This window comes from Ptychodera flava, chromosome 7 (assembly GCF_041260155.1).
Source record: "Ptychodera flava strain L36383 chromosome 7, AS_Pfla_20210202, whole genome shotgun sequence".
Taxonomy (NCBI): domain Eukaryota; kingdom Metazoa; phylum Hemichordata; class Enteropneusta; family Ptychoderidae; genus Ptychodera; species Ptychodera flava.
The window spans coordinates 22,035,108-22,053,764 of record NC_091934.1 but is presented as its reverse complement, the minus strand read 5'-3'; the positions used below and the strand labels follow the sequence as shown (position 1 = coordinate 22,053,764).

The 18,657-nt window shown below is 37.0% G+C and overlaps 1 protein-coding gene across 1 annotated transcript in view; it reads right to left on the bottom strand.

Moving 5' to 3' along the window:
• LOC139137025 (45 kDa calcium-binding protein-like) overlaps window positions 1-18,657 on the bottom strand; it is a 25,755-nt gene extending 7,098 nt beyond the window's left edge. Inside the window, exons 1-4 of the mRNA XM_070704948.1 lie at window positions 18,041-18,657; window positions 3,479-3,615; window positions 1,579-1,692; window positions 812-967 (exon numbers count right to left, since the gene is read on the bottom strand). Coding sequence (XP_070561049.1) covers window positions 812-967; window positions 1,579-1,692; window positions 3,479-3,615; window positions 18,041-18,459 — 826 coding nt within the window. The 5' untranslated portion in view covers window positions 18,460-18,657. The remainder of the gene's footprint in view (window positions 1-811; window positions 968-1,578; window positions 1,693-3,478; window positions 3,616-18,040) is intronic.

Genomic DNA, 18,657 nt, shown 5'->3' with positions numbered 1-18,657 from the left:
ACAGTGCACTTGGAGACACTTCAGAGTGACCTAGAGTGGGTGGCATGGAAAGATAACTTGAGACTACCACTCAGACATGAAACTGAAAGTCTCCCACAGTTCAAGTTTGAATTCTAAAACCTTGCTGTACATGGCTGGAGCAGACTCAATATTAAGTAACTCTGACAGGATTTCATTGCTTTTGCACTGTATGCTGTGCACAGTCTGTTCGATAACATTTTTCCATATTTCATAAATCAGTATAATAGGGCGAATGGACAGGAATTTACAGAAACGTCAAAAAGTAATTAAGAGATACAACACTTCTATATACACTACTTGTAACTGAGAAATTACCAAAATGAGCCAAGTTGAAGAGATGTGAACAGGTTACAAAGAAGATATTGTCTGAAGTTTTTTGATGTTACATGCCAAGATCTTAGCACAAGACATTCTTGACAATCTCTAGTTTTTTACTTTTTATAATTTACATGCCACGCCTAAGTAAAATTGATGACCGCGGCATTGAGATTTGACCTTTAACCCTTTTCCTGCCAAGTTTATATTTCACCATCAGGTCGAATCGGTTAAAACTAGTAAAGCAAAACATGTCCCATATGGTGGATTTTAAGAAAGACTTGAAGGTCCCTGAAGACAGAGATACTGTAAACATTATTTGTACAGACTAAAGATGCTGTAACAGACCAAGCCAAGTGGGTGAAAATACATTTGGTTTTGGCTCAATACCACTTTTTATTGACCTGGCAGATGGGCAAGTGATACTGTCTGGCAGGAAAAGGGTTAAACTTCCAGAGATTCGACTTGTACTCACCGAGATCGTGTAAGATTTCTGATACTAGCAATCGCAGCATTCCTCTGCAATGTTCCGGATGTTTGAAAGCCAAGAATTCCGGTGGAGTCAGGCAGTTGTCCTCATCTTCGTCTGCCTGTTGCCATCTGTCTTGGTCACGGTACAAATCATAGTCATCTGTAAGAGATGTTACATTGGTGGCAGTGGTGAGACTCTCGGAAGATTGTCACTTTAGAGAGAATGTGACCGCAAGGATAGATATTTGGATTCTCCAGCTTGAAGCACTTGGAGAAATTTAAGTTTTCACTATCTTAGTTTCCGGGAAATCCAACAGAGCTAAGGCAATGATGGCAGCCATATTGAATTCCAAATACCAGGAAATGTTCAGGTAATTTATTTCTTTAGTGAAAACATTTCCAAGAAAACCCATGAATTTTATTCTTGATTTGGTAAGAGAATGGTTGAAATATTACTTGAGGAAACTATGAGCAAAAGTTTAAGTCTGTTGCTTTCAAGGCATATACTACTTAAACAGGTATTTACGTGACTGCCTTTTACTCGAAAAAGTATGAGATACAAAGTTGTGCACCCTAAACTTTGGAAGTGTCAAAACAGGTAATTTTAATACGTGGAGAAATTATAGCTTTAGCAGAGCATATTCAGTATGATTGATACACAGAAAAGACATACATAAATAAATAAATAAAGAATAACAAAGAAGTAACTGAAATTTGGACTGTTTCCTGAAGAGTGGGTAGGATGCATCGGGCAGTGGTTGTTATACCTACCGTCTTCATGGAGTTCAATATTTTCATCTCCCTCAGCTGCTTTAGCTATTACAGGGTCATCATACCCTCTCTCTTTCAGAAAATGAATCCTGTATTCATTCCAAGTTATTTTACCTGAAATATTGAGAAAAAATATCATAATTTTAGAGGCTGTATTATGGCAAAGAAAACACAAGGAACTAAGTGCCAGAGGGTAAATGACCATTTTGATGTCAGGAAGACCATGGTCTCCTACCGTGAGGGTGCATAGTCCCTTGTTTGGGCTACGTTTTTATTACATGTCTCTCTTACACTGTTTTTACTCCAAATATTTAGATTTATGGGCAAATGACAATCACATATTTTTCCATTTTTCATACAAAAATTGGAATGAGTTTAATCATCAAATGGCGCAGTGAAATATTTATATCACTGTTGTGGTTCTTCAAATTTTTTATGCATCATTTTCTAAAAGCCAGATTTCACATGTAAAGCATGTAATTTGAACATTTTTTAAACCTCAAAAATGTCAAGTTGAAAATACTTCCAGTTCCTTTTATAAGTAAAATGATGACTATGCAGCCTAGGACATCATCAACAAATTACCTTTGAATTCCATGGTGCGCGTGACTTTTGATATAAAAGGCATGTAATAATAATAGTATATGCGACACTGTCCCACTTTTGCTTTGTAGTGTGAACAATAACAGGATGAACTTCTGACATAATGATTATTGATGTGAAAATGGCTTCAGTTATTGATGTGGAAATGGCTTCTAGTCGAGCATTCATGGACAAAAATCTATACAAATTACTGTTGATTAAAATTAATTATTGTGAAAATAGTTGCTTCTTACAAGACTGTTATATCGCAATTGGATAATTTGAATTAAAATTCAAGATTTAAATTTCAGAAAACATTCTGATAAATGACTCTACACATTAAAAAATTTACTTCCATGAAAACAGCTAGAACAGCTTGTTATGCTAGAAATTGACTCAGTTGGAATAAAATTCACTGTGAAAATTTCAGACATGCATTTGACAAATAATTGAAAATAAACAAGTGGCGGTACTTCAAAAAAAATAGACACATACTGATGTGCTCATCTATATGCAAGATATCACTTCGATTGTAAATTAGTTTAAAAGCGAAGGGGTCCTTTTCACTGTGCTAAAGGGTCATATGGGACCCATATGACCAATGTAAAGTGTATCAATGGTACATTGATGATTGATGACAGTTGAACGTGTTTGTCACAATGTACATCGTACAACGAAAACTATTGCAGCTAAGTTGACGTGATGCATCTAGATACTGTACATAACATACATTGTTTGCAAACAAGAAAGTCATCCAGTCACAGTTCTGACAACCTCTTCCCTTTACATCCACATAACAACACTATGTTCCGTGCTTGACATGTTAGGAATGTACAGAGCAGTTATAGTTACAGTTATCAAATTACTATGGAATTCAAGAAAATTACAAAAGTCCAAATTCTAAATCCTAATATGATGCAACATTTAACCCTTCGAGTCCTCACCAAAATTTTTAATAGTGCCACATTTTACCAATTTTTATGAACTTTCTTTACTCTTTTTCATAATTTTAGACCAAATTGACATAACTTTCCATCAGCTGCAGGTTTTGATCAAAACATCAGCAAAAACTTGTTAAAAAACATTTTAATCTGAGAAAAATTGTCTGTATGATATTTTGTAAAGATAACAACATTGACTTTGGCACTCAAAGGGTTACATGTAATAAGCCCTACAATTTGGAATAAAGGTTCACCAAGATGGAATGGAATAAATGGATGGTCAACCCATTGCAAAATGGAGAAATAGGTGAGAGCAGTCCATAGAACTCCTACATGTATACTGTGAAGAGACCTTACAGTATCTAAATTTCACTCACCATCTTTGTTTGGATCAAACCTTGGAAATATTTTTTCACTTTCTTCTTTGGCTTCTTCGTAATGTTCTCTCGTTTTCTGTGATATCCATTCTGTGAGCTCGAGTAGGCTGAGCTGGTTGTTAGCGTTTGTGTCTGCCCTGTAGGAAAAAAATTAATTTTTAAAATCTTTTTGCTAACAGGTACATGTAGTACCATTCACAACGATCAAACTGATACCAGAGGAAAATTAAAACATTCTCAACTGAACTTTGAGATCCAAGTATTGTCAGTAAGTTCCATTTGATTTAATAATTATTGTAGAATGCGACTTAGGGACATGATCATATATACTCACTCTCAAACAATACGTTTTCAGTCTTCACTTGTTGAGGGCTTATTTTGAAACTAATCGAGTAAATAAGGTTTCCATGGGCTTATTTTTGTGAAATTGAAAATACATTTTTCTCCCACAGATTTAGCGCTGGGATGGCAGCCATTTTGATTTTCAAATAACAGGAAATATCAGATGATTCGTTTCGCTCATATAACTACAAAATTTTGACTGGTGACCCCTGACTTTAATTCTTGATTGCAAAAAAGAATGGATTGTTAAAGTTTCCACAATCAGAAGGAAGTTCCCAACGAACATTTATTGATCTATATTAGGATGATATCCTTTAAAATGCAAGATCATTAAAACTTGAATAAATCTGAGTAATCATCACGGAAGTGACAAGCATCAGAGGGAAATGCCATTCTAAAAAGAAGTCTTTAGCAAAACTCTCTCAAGAGCTTCTTTTGCCACACATTCAAGTGAGATTTAGGTAATAATGAGTTTTGCACCAATAAAAGTACCTTTGACAATATCATTAACAAAGGATAACAGCACAGTGCAAGAAAAATTTAATCAACAATCTGAAAACAGAAATGCATTTATTTGAAAAGATAGTGTCCGCTTTCACAACTTCCATAAAGGTAGAAGACATCCTGCAGAGTGATGTATGTTCCTTACATTTTGCATTGATGGTGTAAAGTATGATAAACAACCAATATCTGGAGAATTGGCAAAATGAAACTTTGATGAAATCCCACCACTTGGGACCTTACCAGCGAATAATAAAGTCGTCTATTTTCTTCAGGTAGAGACATTTGCAAAACACTTTCACTTTCTGAGAAAATTTCAATTTTTTTTATTGCACAAAAATGGCAATAATGCAGTCTTATTCACTTCCCTGGTGAATACAATGTATTAGGAGACAAGTGGCATAATTTATGAACTAAAATCTCACAGATACTGAACACAAAACTACACAAAAACAAATTTAGTTTTTTTCTCCAGTGTTATCAGGTTCATGTAAAGGATAGGGGAAGTGAAGTGTTGTCCAAACTGTTTCCTCACTAGCAAGATTTATTGAACCCATACATGTAGAAGACTTCACTGGTTGGGATTACTTGGATTAGTTGTCAACTATAGGATTCTCTACAAGGGGATTTTTAGGGTGGGTCACGCCTGTTTTGCCAACAATCACTTCACATGATAATATCTGTACAAAAGTATACATTTTCACAACAAAAGAATATGCATATGTTGCTTTTTTATGTATATTAATCACTCCTCTGTTTTTCCAAGCCGTGGAGAACTCAGAACAATATGGTAAACAAAATGCTCAGCTGCTACCTGAGAACATCCCCTCACTGCATTTGAGTCAAAAGTCACAATTTACAGATGAAACTACAAAGGTTTTATTCAGATCTTCTTCTAGCTACAGGATTACATCTTCACACTGCTCAGGAGAAAGCAGATGTGCCCATGGTGTACCGGGTGACTCCAAAACCAAGGACCTCCTTGCCTAACTTGGACTTTCCCTTCTTATTCAATTGTCCAATCAAACATTTTTAATACATTGATGCAATGTTCTTTTACATGGATTTATTTTTACCATACACACTGTACACATGACAGTGAGTATTCTTTTTCGCAGTACAATGTAAATTTTTGTAAAAAATTTAAAAAAAGAATATGGATGGTAATGTCATGGACCTTAAACAGCACAGGATCTACATGTTTCAAGGATGATGGCCATTGAAATTTCACTACAGTGACAGGAATATTTAACTTCTGCATTTACTGCCATTTTTCGGCTGCAATTCACAGCATACATGTACATGTAATAGTACAGTGTATATTCAGTCTGAACAGTGAAAATCATATTCTTAGCAAACTTAAAATGAGAGGATATAACAATTCCACTATCTATACGGCAATATTAATCTACACTCTTCAAATTTCACAAACACAAAAATGAACTAACTGATCTGTAAAAGTGAAAGGAAAGAGAAAATAAAATTTCCTGCAAGCTCGTTCTTTTGATCTCTATTATTCAATATACAGACAGCAACATCTGTATCATAAATCATTTAGGGCAAATGTTTTTATAATTCTATGATAATTTACAACTTATGGTACTTATAACTATCTGTCATGTGCAATTCTGTCCTGTGTATGTGGACATATGTTTTGTGTTTTGTAAAGGCCAAATAAAAAAAATGTATGTTTCCTGTAAACCCGACATGCACCAGGAAAACCTGCCAAGCCTTGAATTTTTGTTGAATTTCTCACACTGCTTTCTCAGCCCTTCCACATATTGGAACTTATTAGTTGTAATTCCTGTACCCTATTTCCTGTATATGGATTGACCCACCATATTGAAAACAATTGGGTTGTGCAACACTGGACAATGATAGGGTGGACAAGACCTACTTACATTGGAGAATTGAAACCACCATAGTGACAGGTATACCATACGATTTTGACAACTTCCCAACATGTACACATATTAAAGATACAGAGTGGATTTATGCAGTGAACTAGTGAAAACCGACTGGTATACCTGTTGCTGAGGCAGTGTACATGTGTGTACTGTTATTTGAACATACCAGTATATTGCAAGAAACACATAATTTTTTCTCTAGCTGAGAACTCACACACTTTCAACTGTGCTACATGTATATCTTAAACATAGCATGGTTATTTTCATGTCTCGACCAATCAGACAAGAGTATTTGTGTCAAAAATACAAATGTACACTGGTATGATAAAACACACCATATTGCACGCATGCAATTATTACTTGTCACTGAAGCACTGAGATATCAAATAAATCAATAACATTCAATGTTTAATTAATAGATGGATGAATCATGATGTGTAATGAAAAGATAGTATTGCGGACACACCATTCACACATCGGTAGTCATGTTGAAAATGTAGGTCAGTGCCTTCAAACTACAATAACTGTCAGTTCTGGCAAGTTTTTCAGTATTTTTATCTACAGATTGACTACATGTGTAGTTTTCTTGTCTACCTTCTACAGCATGTAGAGAGCCTAGCATTTAATATGTCCAAACAGATCATACTATTGTGATGACTCGAAATGAGCACTGTCTGGAGAGAAATTCAGTTGCCAATATCAATGCCCATCATATCAACATGCGAGCACGAAGTAGCCAAATACTGGGTTTTGTAACACACTGTGGGAGAGGGGAGATCAGGATACAGCAGTTGATATAGACAAGAAAATTGTCAAAATTTTAGATACCTTTCTCCAGCTTAGTTAGCAATGACAAGGCTGACTGTACACAGACTTTTTTATTAACTTAACTTGCCTATGAAAATATCTCACACAATTTCATTGAATTATTTGATAATCCATCCATTACCGAAAAATGGCTTACTATTTGGAGGGAATTAACCAGAACTTAACAAAATGATGAAGAAGTCATGAGCTGAGGCTGATGTCCAGCAACTCAGAAGAATTTTCGCCAAATGGTACGATCGTACTTCTTGAGTTATTTCAATTCAGCCAATCAGGCAGAGAACAGCCCTTTTTTCAGACTCCCTAGTCACTGTAGATAATGACAATCTACCGATCACATATAACCTTCCGAGTGGCTGCACATTGCCAGAGTCAACTTAATTAAAAAGGGGATGAGAATAACCATGGCTCTGTATGTAGCTGGGATAACTCTTGTGGCTGGCATATTGGAAATGCATTTATTACATGCCTCGAGGTGACTGCAAATCAGTGCATTGATTTGAATAGGAACATCCGGGATGTTAGCAGGCCGGTGAAGGATGTACTGACCGGTTTCCATGGTTACCCGGGCCAGTGAAGCCTTTCGATGTTTTCGACGTCAAAGTAGACGCTTAACACTAGATGTAAATTATCCATGCGCGCACTGCTATATGGACTTTCGTTAAAATCTGTTTGATGCTGGTCGATAATGGTAAAATTGTTTGAAAATACCCTGCATGTAACTAAATGTTATATAGCATTAACTGTGAAGAGGCATGTAATAAAAATATTATTGCCTGAATACATGGGTTTATGTGCCCTCGCAAATTGACACCTGCTCTCGGGCACCTAAACCCATGTATTCAGGCAATAATATATATTATTATACCTTTGAGCGGGAAAATGTCAATTTTTATTGCCTTTGTAAAATATATCCCTGTCAATTTTTTTTAGATATTTGTCAAAATATTGATAATAACGTGTAGCCAGTGAAATGTAATATACATTTGGTCTAAAATCATCAAAAAAATTTTATAAAAATTCATATGAGGAGGAGGCATCATGGGCCAGTGGCTAGAGCGGTGGACCCACGATCAAAGGATTGTGAGTTCGAGCCCCGGCATGGCTGTGGTGTTGTGTCCTTGGGCAAGGCACTTTATTCCTCATTGCTTCTCCCCACCCAGAAGTGATGGGTACCTGGTAGGACAGAGGTTGTTATGTGTGCGTTTAGCTCTGCTGCGCTTATTGGCTGCACATGTGAGCTGTTGTCTGCTCCCCAGGGAGTTGAGTGGTATCATATTAGGTCCAGTGACCAGGGGTAATAATAATTGTAAAGCGCCTTGATCACATCTATTTGTGGATATGTGCGCTATATAAGAACCAAATATTATTATTATTATTATATAAAAGTTAATAAAATGTTGCAATAAAATTTTGGTGGGAAAAATTACAGCCCACAAAGGGTTAAAGGGGAAGTTCACCAAGGATGATTTTCACATATTTGCTAGCTTTTTTGTCACTTACCCCGGAAAAGCTATTTTCATCATTTATAACTTGCGAGATTTATTACTAAAAACGATAGAAATAGTACAGGAAGTTGCCCATGTAATTTGAATCATGGGAAAAAGCGCCAAGTTTGGAGCTTGCATAATGTGATATGGAAGGGACCATTTTCCAATGGGTATGGCATTGTCCACTCACCCATGCTTAAACCAGGCTGTGCGTATTTACATAATTTTTGTTTATACTGAGTATCCTTGCACAAACAATGAATCATTATAATAAAATTTCCGCTGTCAGATTTTGTGTTGCTGTTTACTACTGTGTTACTGTGAGTGGACAATGTGGGGGCCATACCCGTCCGAAGATGGTCCCTTCCATATCACATTATGCAAGCTCCAAGTTTGGAGCTTTTTCCCATGATTCAAATTACATGGGCAACTTCCTGTACTATTTTATCGTTTTTTGTAAAAAATCCTGCAAGTTATAAGGGGTGAAAATAGTTTTTCCTGGGTAAATGACCACAGAGCTACCACATATGTAAAAATCATCCTTGGTGAACTTCCCCTTTAATGTAGGTCTATGGTGGCCTGGCGTTGTCACTAATAAAAATACGTCTAAATTATTATTGTATTTTGTTTTTATGTCAAATAATTTAAAAAGCGATTTTTTAACAAACGAATTCGTGCGTAATTAGTGTTATCAAAACAAAAACGAAAAAACTATCGCAATAACTCAAATAAATTTTAAAAAAATATGTTTTTGTTTCTTGAAAAGGAAAAAATCAAACATTAGACATTGAAAACCAAAATTGTTTGTTTTATGATTTTATTTTGATTAAAAAAGCAGGAACATTTCATTTGAAACATTTTTTAAGAAACAAAATAATTGAAATGAAAATATGATAAAGTGAAATTAAAATGAAAAGTTTACGTGAAATAAAGAAATTAAAAGTTAAATGAAAACACAAATTAAAGTAAAAATTAAATAAAAGTAAAATGAAAATAAAAGTAAATCAAGTAAAAGGAAATTAAATTCAAAGTAAAATGAAAACGAAATGAAATGTATTTCAACTATGGCCGACAGTTGTCATAGTAGACCAGCATCCTTTTCGGTTCCCATAGAGTTACATGCAGTCTAATGACATTCCTCGGCCGTCGTGTCACAAGCAAAAATTTTCAAAAAGAAAAAAATCAGAATTTGGCGATGGCCGAGGATTGTCATAGTATACCAGCATGCTTTTCGGGGAAGTAGATCCACAATGGCGGCGATACGCACGCTTCCCTCGCATATAGGGAGAAAAGTGGGCTTTGCATGAGTTTACAAGCGCAGCTTAGCATACCATGTACCTAGACGAGGTCAGTGTGCTCGAAAACGCAGACCAAAGCAAGTTCTGGATTCCAAATCGACTGTTTTCGGTGGAGAAATCGCGCGCCGCAAGTCCGCGGCGCTAGCTGTGGTGGGAGGTAGCCCTGCGTACGATGCTGTGTGTTCCGCTACAGCTAATCGCCCCGCTGAGCGGGGCGTACACAGGGCTATGGTGGGGGGCCGGTAACAGTAATTAAACACACAGTCCTACGCTGTTATACTGACAGGCCGATATATCCACAACAAGTGGACATAAAGTTCGCTGAGGCCGAAGCTCTTGTCAGTAATTTCGCATTCTGGACCCAGTGTGACTGACAAAAGTGCCAAAGGAAATACATGAGCAAATAAAATCATAAAAAGTGACGACGATATTAGCGTAGCGTTTAACCTGCAGGGTTAGGGGAGAACCATTTGATTTTTTTTGGGGGGTATGGAGGAAATGGGTATGGGAGCAAATTTTTTTTCCTGTCACAGTGACAGCAATTTTTTTTTTCTACTGTCAGAGCTGCATCAATTTTTTTTTTCAAATGGCGTAGCAATGCAATTTTTTTTTCTTAATATTGTCATCAAGTTTGTGATGCGTTGTATATAAGGGAGCCGTAATTATTTACGGCCTGAAACTCAGAAATTGCAAGTGACACCCCCCCCCCCCGTCAACCATGTATGAATTTGAGTAACTCTCCCTCTCTAACTCTGAAATTTTGACTGACTCCCCCCCCCCACTTAGAAAAGTTAAATACAAATACATGTATTTGTAAAATTTACAAAATACAGCAATTTAACAGTAAAGACCTTTGAAATCCTGATGTACTCTGCTAGACTATCATCAGTTATCTCATGATGGTTCAAAAAAGGTGAACCCATCAAAATGAAATTGCAAGTCACAATAAAATAAAGATATAAAAGCTCACGCAGTATCTAACCATATAGTATATTGTTTAATTTGGATGGGTATTATGACAAGGTTTTCACTAGGATATCTGACCGGGCAGAATTTTAAAGTACAGGGGGAGAACACGCGAGAGGCTTAGGGGAAAGTGTCACAGGGGCTTTCCCGTATCTTGCATGGAAAGTTTAAGATATTGATGTGTGCAATGGTGCAGTCTGGTGCTATCTGAGAGGTGTTTTTTAATTTTTTTACTAAGTGAAACTGTTAGAACACCTCAAGGGGGAGAGCACGAGAGTATTGGAAATTTTGGGAAATTGATGTGTTTAATGGTGCAATCTGAGAGGAGTTTCAGGTTATTTTGCATTTGGTAAAACTGTTTGAAAATGACATTGAACACTGCAATATTTTTACATTTTATGCATGATCAGTGTTTGTGTCACAATATTCAACAACCAAACGATGACAATACAATTTGTGAAAAACAGTTCTTGTTTGCCAGAGACTGAAGATAAATAAATATACAGGAACGGAAAATTTGTGACCTTCTTGTGTCATTTCTCCAGCTGCCAGCTTCTAATGAAAAGCTTGAATATGGTATGTTTAACTGTCAAATGGTCATTGAAGTGAGGTAAATGGAAACATATCTCTGTGATAATAAACGATGAATTCACAACAGTTCAGTTTTGTCCTAGATCCTGGGAAAAGTTTGAGAAATTGATGTGCGCCACGGTGCAGTTTAGTGCAATCCGATAGGTATTTTAAATTTGTCTTTTACGAGTAACACTTTTAGAAAAGCCAAGGGGGGAGAGAAACGAGAGGGGGTGCCCCCTCTCGCATTGAAAATTTTGAGAAATGGATGTGTGCAATGGTGCAATCTGAGATGTGTTTCAATTATTTCGCCAAAATAAATTGAGTAACCCGTCCCCCTTCTTCCTCTCCACATTTTGAGTAACGCCCCCTGAAGTTTTCAATTTTTTTAGTGACCCTCTCCCTTGTATTTCATTACATTTGTTGTTCCTCAATTTTTCATTGTCAACTTGTACATCTTCCTAATATATTTATATTGAGAGAATACTATATTGATTTTAACACTAGTTTATTGACTCCTGTCTTGTTTTAAAATTTTCACAATTTACAGAGGTCAAAAAGTCCCCTTTAGATAGTGCCTATGCCATTGAGATATTGCAACAGAAATCCTGAAATATGATTTCTTGGGTCAGGAAAGGGAAGGAAAACATTGAGTGCACTGAGGTGTAAGTAGACCTATGTAGTGCATGCTTATATCATAAGTGCTGGAAAAAAACATAAGAATTGCTTGTGGTAAAAACATTTGCGCCGCCTATGGCGGCGCGCCGGCAAAGAATACATGAGAATAGGGTTTCCAAATTTTGCTAATTTCTGGTGCATATTGACAATTTTTTTTTCACTTCTGTCTGTTATGACATTTTTTTTTTCTCAGGCCATGGCAGGATCAATTTTTTTTTCTTCTATCTCACCTGGCGACAAATTTTTTTTTCTCAAAATCCTCCATACCCCCCCCGAAATCAAATGGTTCTCCCCTTACTGACTACGGAGCGCCACGCTATGGACGAGCTTGATTTACCTGCTTTGTAGTCTGCAGGCCCGAGGTAGAGTGAAGTCTCCACAACCGGCCTGAGTGCCCAATTTGCCTATATAACTATAAATGTAGCCACTGTGGCAAGGGTCCGGGAATAAGACTTTCCCGACGACCAAGAGCCTCGGCCGGCCGAGAGCTAGTAATGGCCTGAGGGCGAGTGTCGAAGACGCGAGTCTCGCCTGTACGACCGGGCAGCGATTTATCACCCTTGTTCTTCACTGTATCTGCACACAACACGATTTGAACTAATTTGGGATAATTGGATGGTGAAGTAATGTCTGTTTGATCTGCAAATGTAAGCTCATCTGCTTTCCTTTATGAGTTACACACTTGTTTTTATGAGTAATTTGTAATATTGCGACAATCAGCCAAAGAGCACCTAACACTTTTGAGAAATTTTAAAAACATGAAAATCCAATTATCCCAAATTAGTGTTAATCATGTAAGGCCTACACAGGGAATCCAGAGATTCGGTTGTTGTGGTTATTTGTATTGTTGTTGACTAGTCGTGTTGTTGTTGTTGTTGTTGTTGTTTGTTGTTGTTGTTGTTGTTGTTGTTGTTGTATGTTGTTGTTGTTGACCAATAAAATTCAATGGATATAACTGTGTCGTTGTTGTTGTTGTTGTTGTTGTTGTAGGTTTCAACAGCATTTCGGAGGGAGTTGCACTGAGTCAAATAATGATACAGTCCTTGTAATGTTTCTTATGACATATACATTACGTTTAAAACAACATAACAATTATGTTCCTTGAATTTTATTGGTCAACCAAAACAAGACTAATAAACATAAACAACAATGCAAACAACAACAACCAGATCTCTGGGTCCCCTATGATGTGCCTTTGACACTCGCTCTCGGTCGTCGGGAAAGTCTTTTTCCCGCACCCTTGCCACAGTGGCTCCGTTTATAGTGTGATTCGCAAATGGGGCACTCGAGCCAGCTGCTGAGACTGTGTTGACACTCTACCTTGGGCGTATTGCAAGTAATATTAGTCTAGAAGTTATGAATATCATAAATAAATATCATATATCAAACTTTTTCATTATACGAACCTTACCTGTGGCTAGTGTGTGTCTATTACTTTACCCTAGCTATCTGTGTGTTTCAAAGAATACAGTTTATATCTGTCAATTGCCCTTCTTATCCCAGTCATTAATTTGTTCTGCCGACCACCGACGTGGGGAGGGGGGGCTTATCCCCCTGACCAAATAACTCATAAGGTAGTAGTCGGTGATCAACAGAACAAATTAATGACGGGGATTGGGAGGGCAGAAATAAACTGTTTTATTTGTAATACTATACACAGATAGCTTGGGTAAAGTACTAGTAATACGCACAAACTAGACATATGTAAGGCTTGTATAATGAAAAAAAAATTAATACACGACATTTATTGATCATATTCATAACTAATAAACGAATATTGCTCGCGATGCCCTGTGCTCGGGCAAGCAGACTACACAGCTAGCTTGTACCGACCGGTAGTTGATCCGACCGACCTCCATGTTCGGCCAAGTGCATGTAAATCAAGCCAAACCATAGACTAGAGTGAGAGCTCCGTAATTAGTAAGCTTAACCCTGCACGCTATACTAATAGCGTCGTCACTTTTATGATTTAATTTGCTTATTTATTTCTTTTAGCACTTTTGTCAGTCACACTGGGTCCAGAATGCGAAATTACTGACAGGAGCTTCGGCCTCAGCGAACTTTATGTCCACTTGTTGTGGATATATCGGCCTGTCAGTATAACAGCGTATAGGACCGTGTGTTTAATTACTGTTACCGGCCTACCTCCACATACAGCTAGCGTCGCCGCGGACTTGCGGCGCGCGATTTCTCCACCGAAAACAGTCGATTTGGAATCCAGAACTTGCTTTGGTCTGCGTTTTCGAGCACACTGACGGCATCTAGGTACATGGTATGCTAAGATGCGTTTGTAAACTCATGCAAAGCCCACTTTTCTCCTATATGCGAGGGAAGCGTTCGTATCGCCGCCATTGTGGATCTACTTCCCCGAAAAGCATGCTGGTATACTATGACAATCCTCGGCCATCGCCAAATTCTGATTTTTTTCTTTTTGAAAATTTTTGCTTGTGACACGACGGCCGAGGATTGTCATTAGACTTCATGTAACTCTATGGGAACCGAAAAGGATGCTGGTCTACTATGACAACTGTCGGCCATAGTTGAAATACATTTCATTTCGTTTTCATTTTACTTTGAATTTAATTTTCTTTTTACTTTGAATTTACTTTTATTTTCATTTTACTTTGAATTTTTATTTTCAATTTTACTTTAATTTGTTTTTTCATTTAACTTTTAATTTCTTTATTTCACGTGAAATGTTTTTCATTTTAATTTCACTTTATCATATTTTCATTTCAATTATTTTGTTTCTTAAAAAATGTTTCAAATGAAATGTTCCTGCTTTTTTAATCAAAATAAAATCATAAAACAAACAATTTTCGTTTTCAATGTCTTATGTTTGATTTTTTCCTTTTCAAGAAACAAAAAAAATATTGTTTTAAAATTTATTTTGACTTATTTGCGATAGTTTTTCGTTTTTGTTTTGATATCACTTATTACGCACCAATTCGTTTGTTAAAAAATCGCTTTTTAAATAATATTTGACATAAAAACAAACTACAATAATAATTTAGACGTATTTTTATTAGTGACAACTCCAGGCCACCTTCCCCTTTAATGTAGGTCCATACAAACACAAAATATGGCACGATGAAAACCGAGAATGTGTGTGAAACATGACACGTCAAGGAAATCTGATCTGTTATGATATCATTGTCTTAGCATTGATATACATGTAGCACAAGGTCTCATTGCAATCTGACTCTGAGACATCAGACATGGTCTCATTACAAAAGCAATTTTCTAAGAAAAAAAGACACCAAACTGTTAAATAGCCCCCCTCCCTTGGACGTTGTCATTGATATCCATGTCAATATGATGTGAATGTCAGTATTTCTAGTGGGGAGAAAGCGACTTGTCCTTACCATGAGTGGCTAGACGAGATTACAATGTTGAGTCACTGGCCTTGATCAATAATCATACACTGTGTTACAGTGTACATCCTTATGACAACAGACCTTTGGGAAAATGCTACAGCACTAACAGAACTTAAAATTCAGTCGTCATTGATAAAAAGCAGACATAATCAATAATTTACACCAATATTCATAAATGACAAGAATTCTATGTGGATGATAAATACAAGATTATTGTCAACTTGAATCTCTCATAAACATGGTGAGAAATTCAAGGCAAAAGATCTTTTAAGACTTTTTCTTACCATGTGTGGCTAGATAAGTTTACAATGTTGAGTCACTGGCCGTGATCAATAATCATACACAGTGTAACCTGACTGCAGACTTACCAGACCTTAGAATAAAACACTACAGCAGTAGTAGATGTTAACATTAAGTCGTTGTTGATAAAAAGCAGACATAATCAATAATTTATGCTGATATTCCCAAATGACAAAAATCCATTGTGGGTTGTATATACAAGATATGGTCAACTTGAATCTCTCATAAACATGATGATAAAAAATTCAAGGCAACACACCTTTCAAGTAGCGTAGGCTGATATTGCTTTCTCTGTAAAAATGTATGTGGAATATCATAGCTGCACTGTATCCTTTTTCAGTGTCATTAAGTCTCAAAACAAAGGTCCTGAGGTACTCAAAACGTAAATTGCCATGGCAGTTCATTCCTCTATCATGCCATTCCTCACTCACATTTCAAAATAATTTTGTTTAGTATATGAGACAAGTCAGTGTTGGTATGCTTTCAAATGGTCAAGCTTGTTTTATTCCTGGTTTTAATCAACTTGACCTGATGATGGGGCAGATGAATATGCGTACTAGAGGGCAGGGGTAATATCTGTCATTATTTCACAGCATTGTCGCCATCAATACCTTCACGGAACCGCATGGGGCAGTTATCCAACCCTTCCACACTGTGATATCAGGTTACAAATACTTTCTGAGAAGGGGATTGCATTGGTTTAGGATGAAGTCATCAAGCTATGGACCAAGTACTGGTATGTGAGTGTTGCAAGGTTCACAAAGAGAGTGTTTTGCAACTACAGAAAAATGTCTGGCAATTAGCACCCCCTTAAATTCAAAATTATGCAGCTTTGAGTTCCAATGTCCAATAATGACTAGATACTTGACTAGCACTATTGCCAGACAAGCCATTGGTCAATGTAAACAATCTTTTCACAACTATTAGGACAGAAATCGAGGTGGATACAATCAAGCTCTCAATCAGCTGGCTGCTCTGAAAATTTGTAATCTTCAACAATCCAAATTTTGCCTTGTTCTGGACAAATAAAAGAAATGACCAACTATTCTCTAAAGGTTGGCCATCTACTATACATTGAAATATTTTCTCATTCGTGCAATCTGGGATACACCTGCTGTGAACTCCCACACATGTACTTTCCTGGCCACCTATCAGTGAAAATCAGCTACCTATTTGAACAATTTCTTACCAAACTCTATCATGCCAGGAATGGATGGGAGGTTAAAGGTATACTGTCACCTGTTCCAATTTCGCCACAGTTACCATGGAAAGAGAAAATCTAACCAATCACAGATTTTAAGCGGGTGGCCACTTTTTAAAAACAGCGCCCTCACATGGGCATTTTGAATACCAAGGAACGCCCCTTTAACCGTATATGGGCATATTTAGATTACAGGTGACTGTATACCTTTAAAGACAGCAGGCTGAAGCAATAACAGAGATAGGAAGATGGAAGGACTACGGTACATCACACCATGGAGAGGCTTGGAATTTATTGAATGTCACATCTTAACCCTTTGAGTGATTTTTTCCCACCAAATTTTCAGTGCAACATTTTACCCATTTTCATGAATTTTTCTGTAATTTTTCTGATAATTTTGGACCAAATGAACACAAAATTTCACTGGCCAGAGTTTTTTATCAAAATGTTGGCAAAAATTTCACAAAAATTGACGTAGGTATATTTTATAAGGGTGACAAAAATTGACTCTAGCGCTCAAAGGGTTAACAGTTGCAGAGCACAGAATGAGGAAAAGACGATTGTTCAACTTCCTAAACCCCGTAACATTTCAGAAATATTGCTAATTAGCATTTTCACAAATAATTTGCATATTCATCCATAAATGTACTATTTTATTCACATATGAACAGACCACTGTATCACCAAAACAAAGAGGTGGCCCACTCCCCCACAAACCCTGACTGCACACCTTGTGGTTGAAAAAGGTACACCTGGAACCAAATGGCCAGTGCCTTTATACTTGGATAGTGGGAACAGAATCAACAATATCCATGAAAGTTATGAAACTTTAGTTCTGATGCATGCAGAGACTTCTAGGGAAGGAAATAGTAACTAGTTGATGCCATGGCACCAACTTGTTTACTAATCGATGAGCTTGAATGATAAATGCTGAGAAACCAAAGTTGTCATGTTGTGTAACACCTGTATATGATCACTTTACCACAGCCTACATATTAAATATCCATCTTTATGCATTTAAGCAGCAAAAAATATGAACCTACATCATTATAACACAGAACAGCCGAGTGTAACATATGTCATACTACCATAGGTATGCATACTTACTGTGCAAATATATCTTTTAATCTTTGATTTCCCTCATCTCTGCTGATGTCGTCAAAATCTTTGTGTTCGTTTCCCAGAAATACCTCTTTGTTAAATTCCTTGTTCAAGTGTCCATCCCGTTCAAGTTTCACGCCCTCTATATGGTCTGGTGGAAATGGTTTCTCCTCGTCCCTCTCTCTCGGAAGGACATTATCTCTGTCGTTTTTCAGCAACAGTTGCGTGTCATCTTCCTTTAAAGATTTGTCTTTTGCAATCTTTGAGAGTTTTGTGTCGTTAATGGGCTTGCCCGAGGGTCCCTGTAGGAAGGAAACGATAAGTACTGCCACAAATAGATAAGTCCGTGTGTTCAACTGCAACAAGTTCCACCGTGTTTGTATCGATGGCCATTGGCACGAGGCACTCGTAATACGGGACGTCATAGCGGCGATTTCCCCGCGGTAACAACTACCCCTCTTCTTTCAAACAATTCTACTTACAGTAAAAATAGCCAGCTGCTAGCAGATGACACAATGGATGGTTTAAACTAAGCCAACGATGAACTGAACGCCAGCTGACGTGTCCTCACACACAGCAAGCTCTGTTTGTATCCGCATTGCACTCGTAGTTAGTTTGTTCGG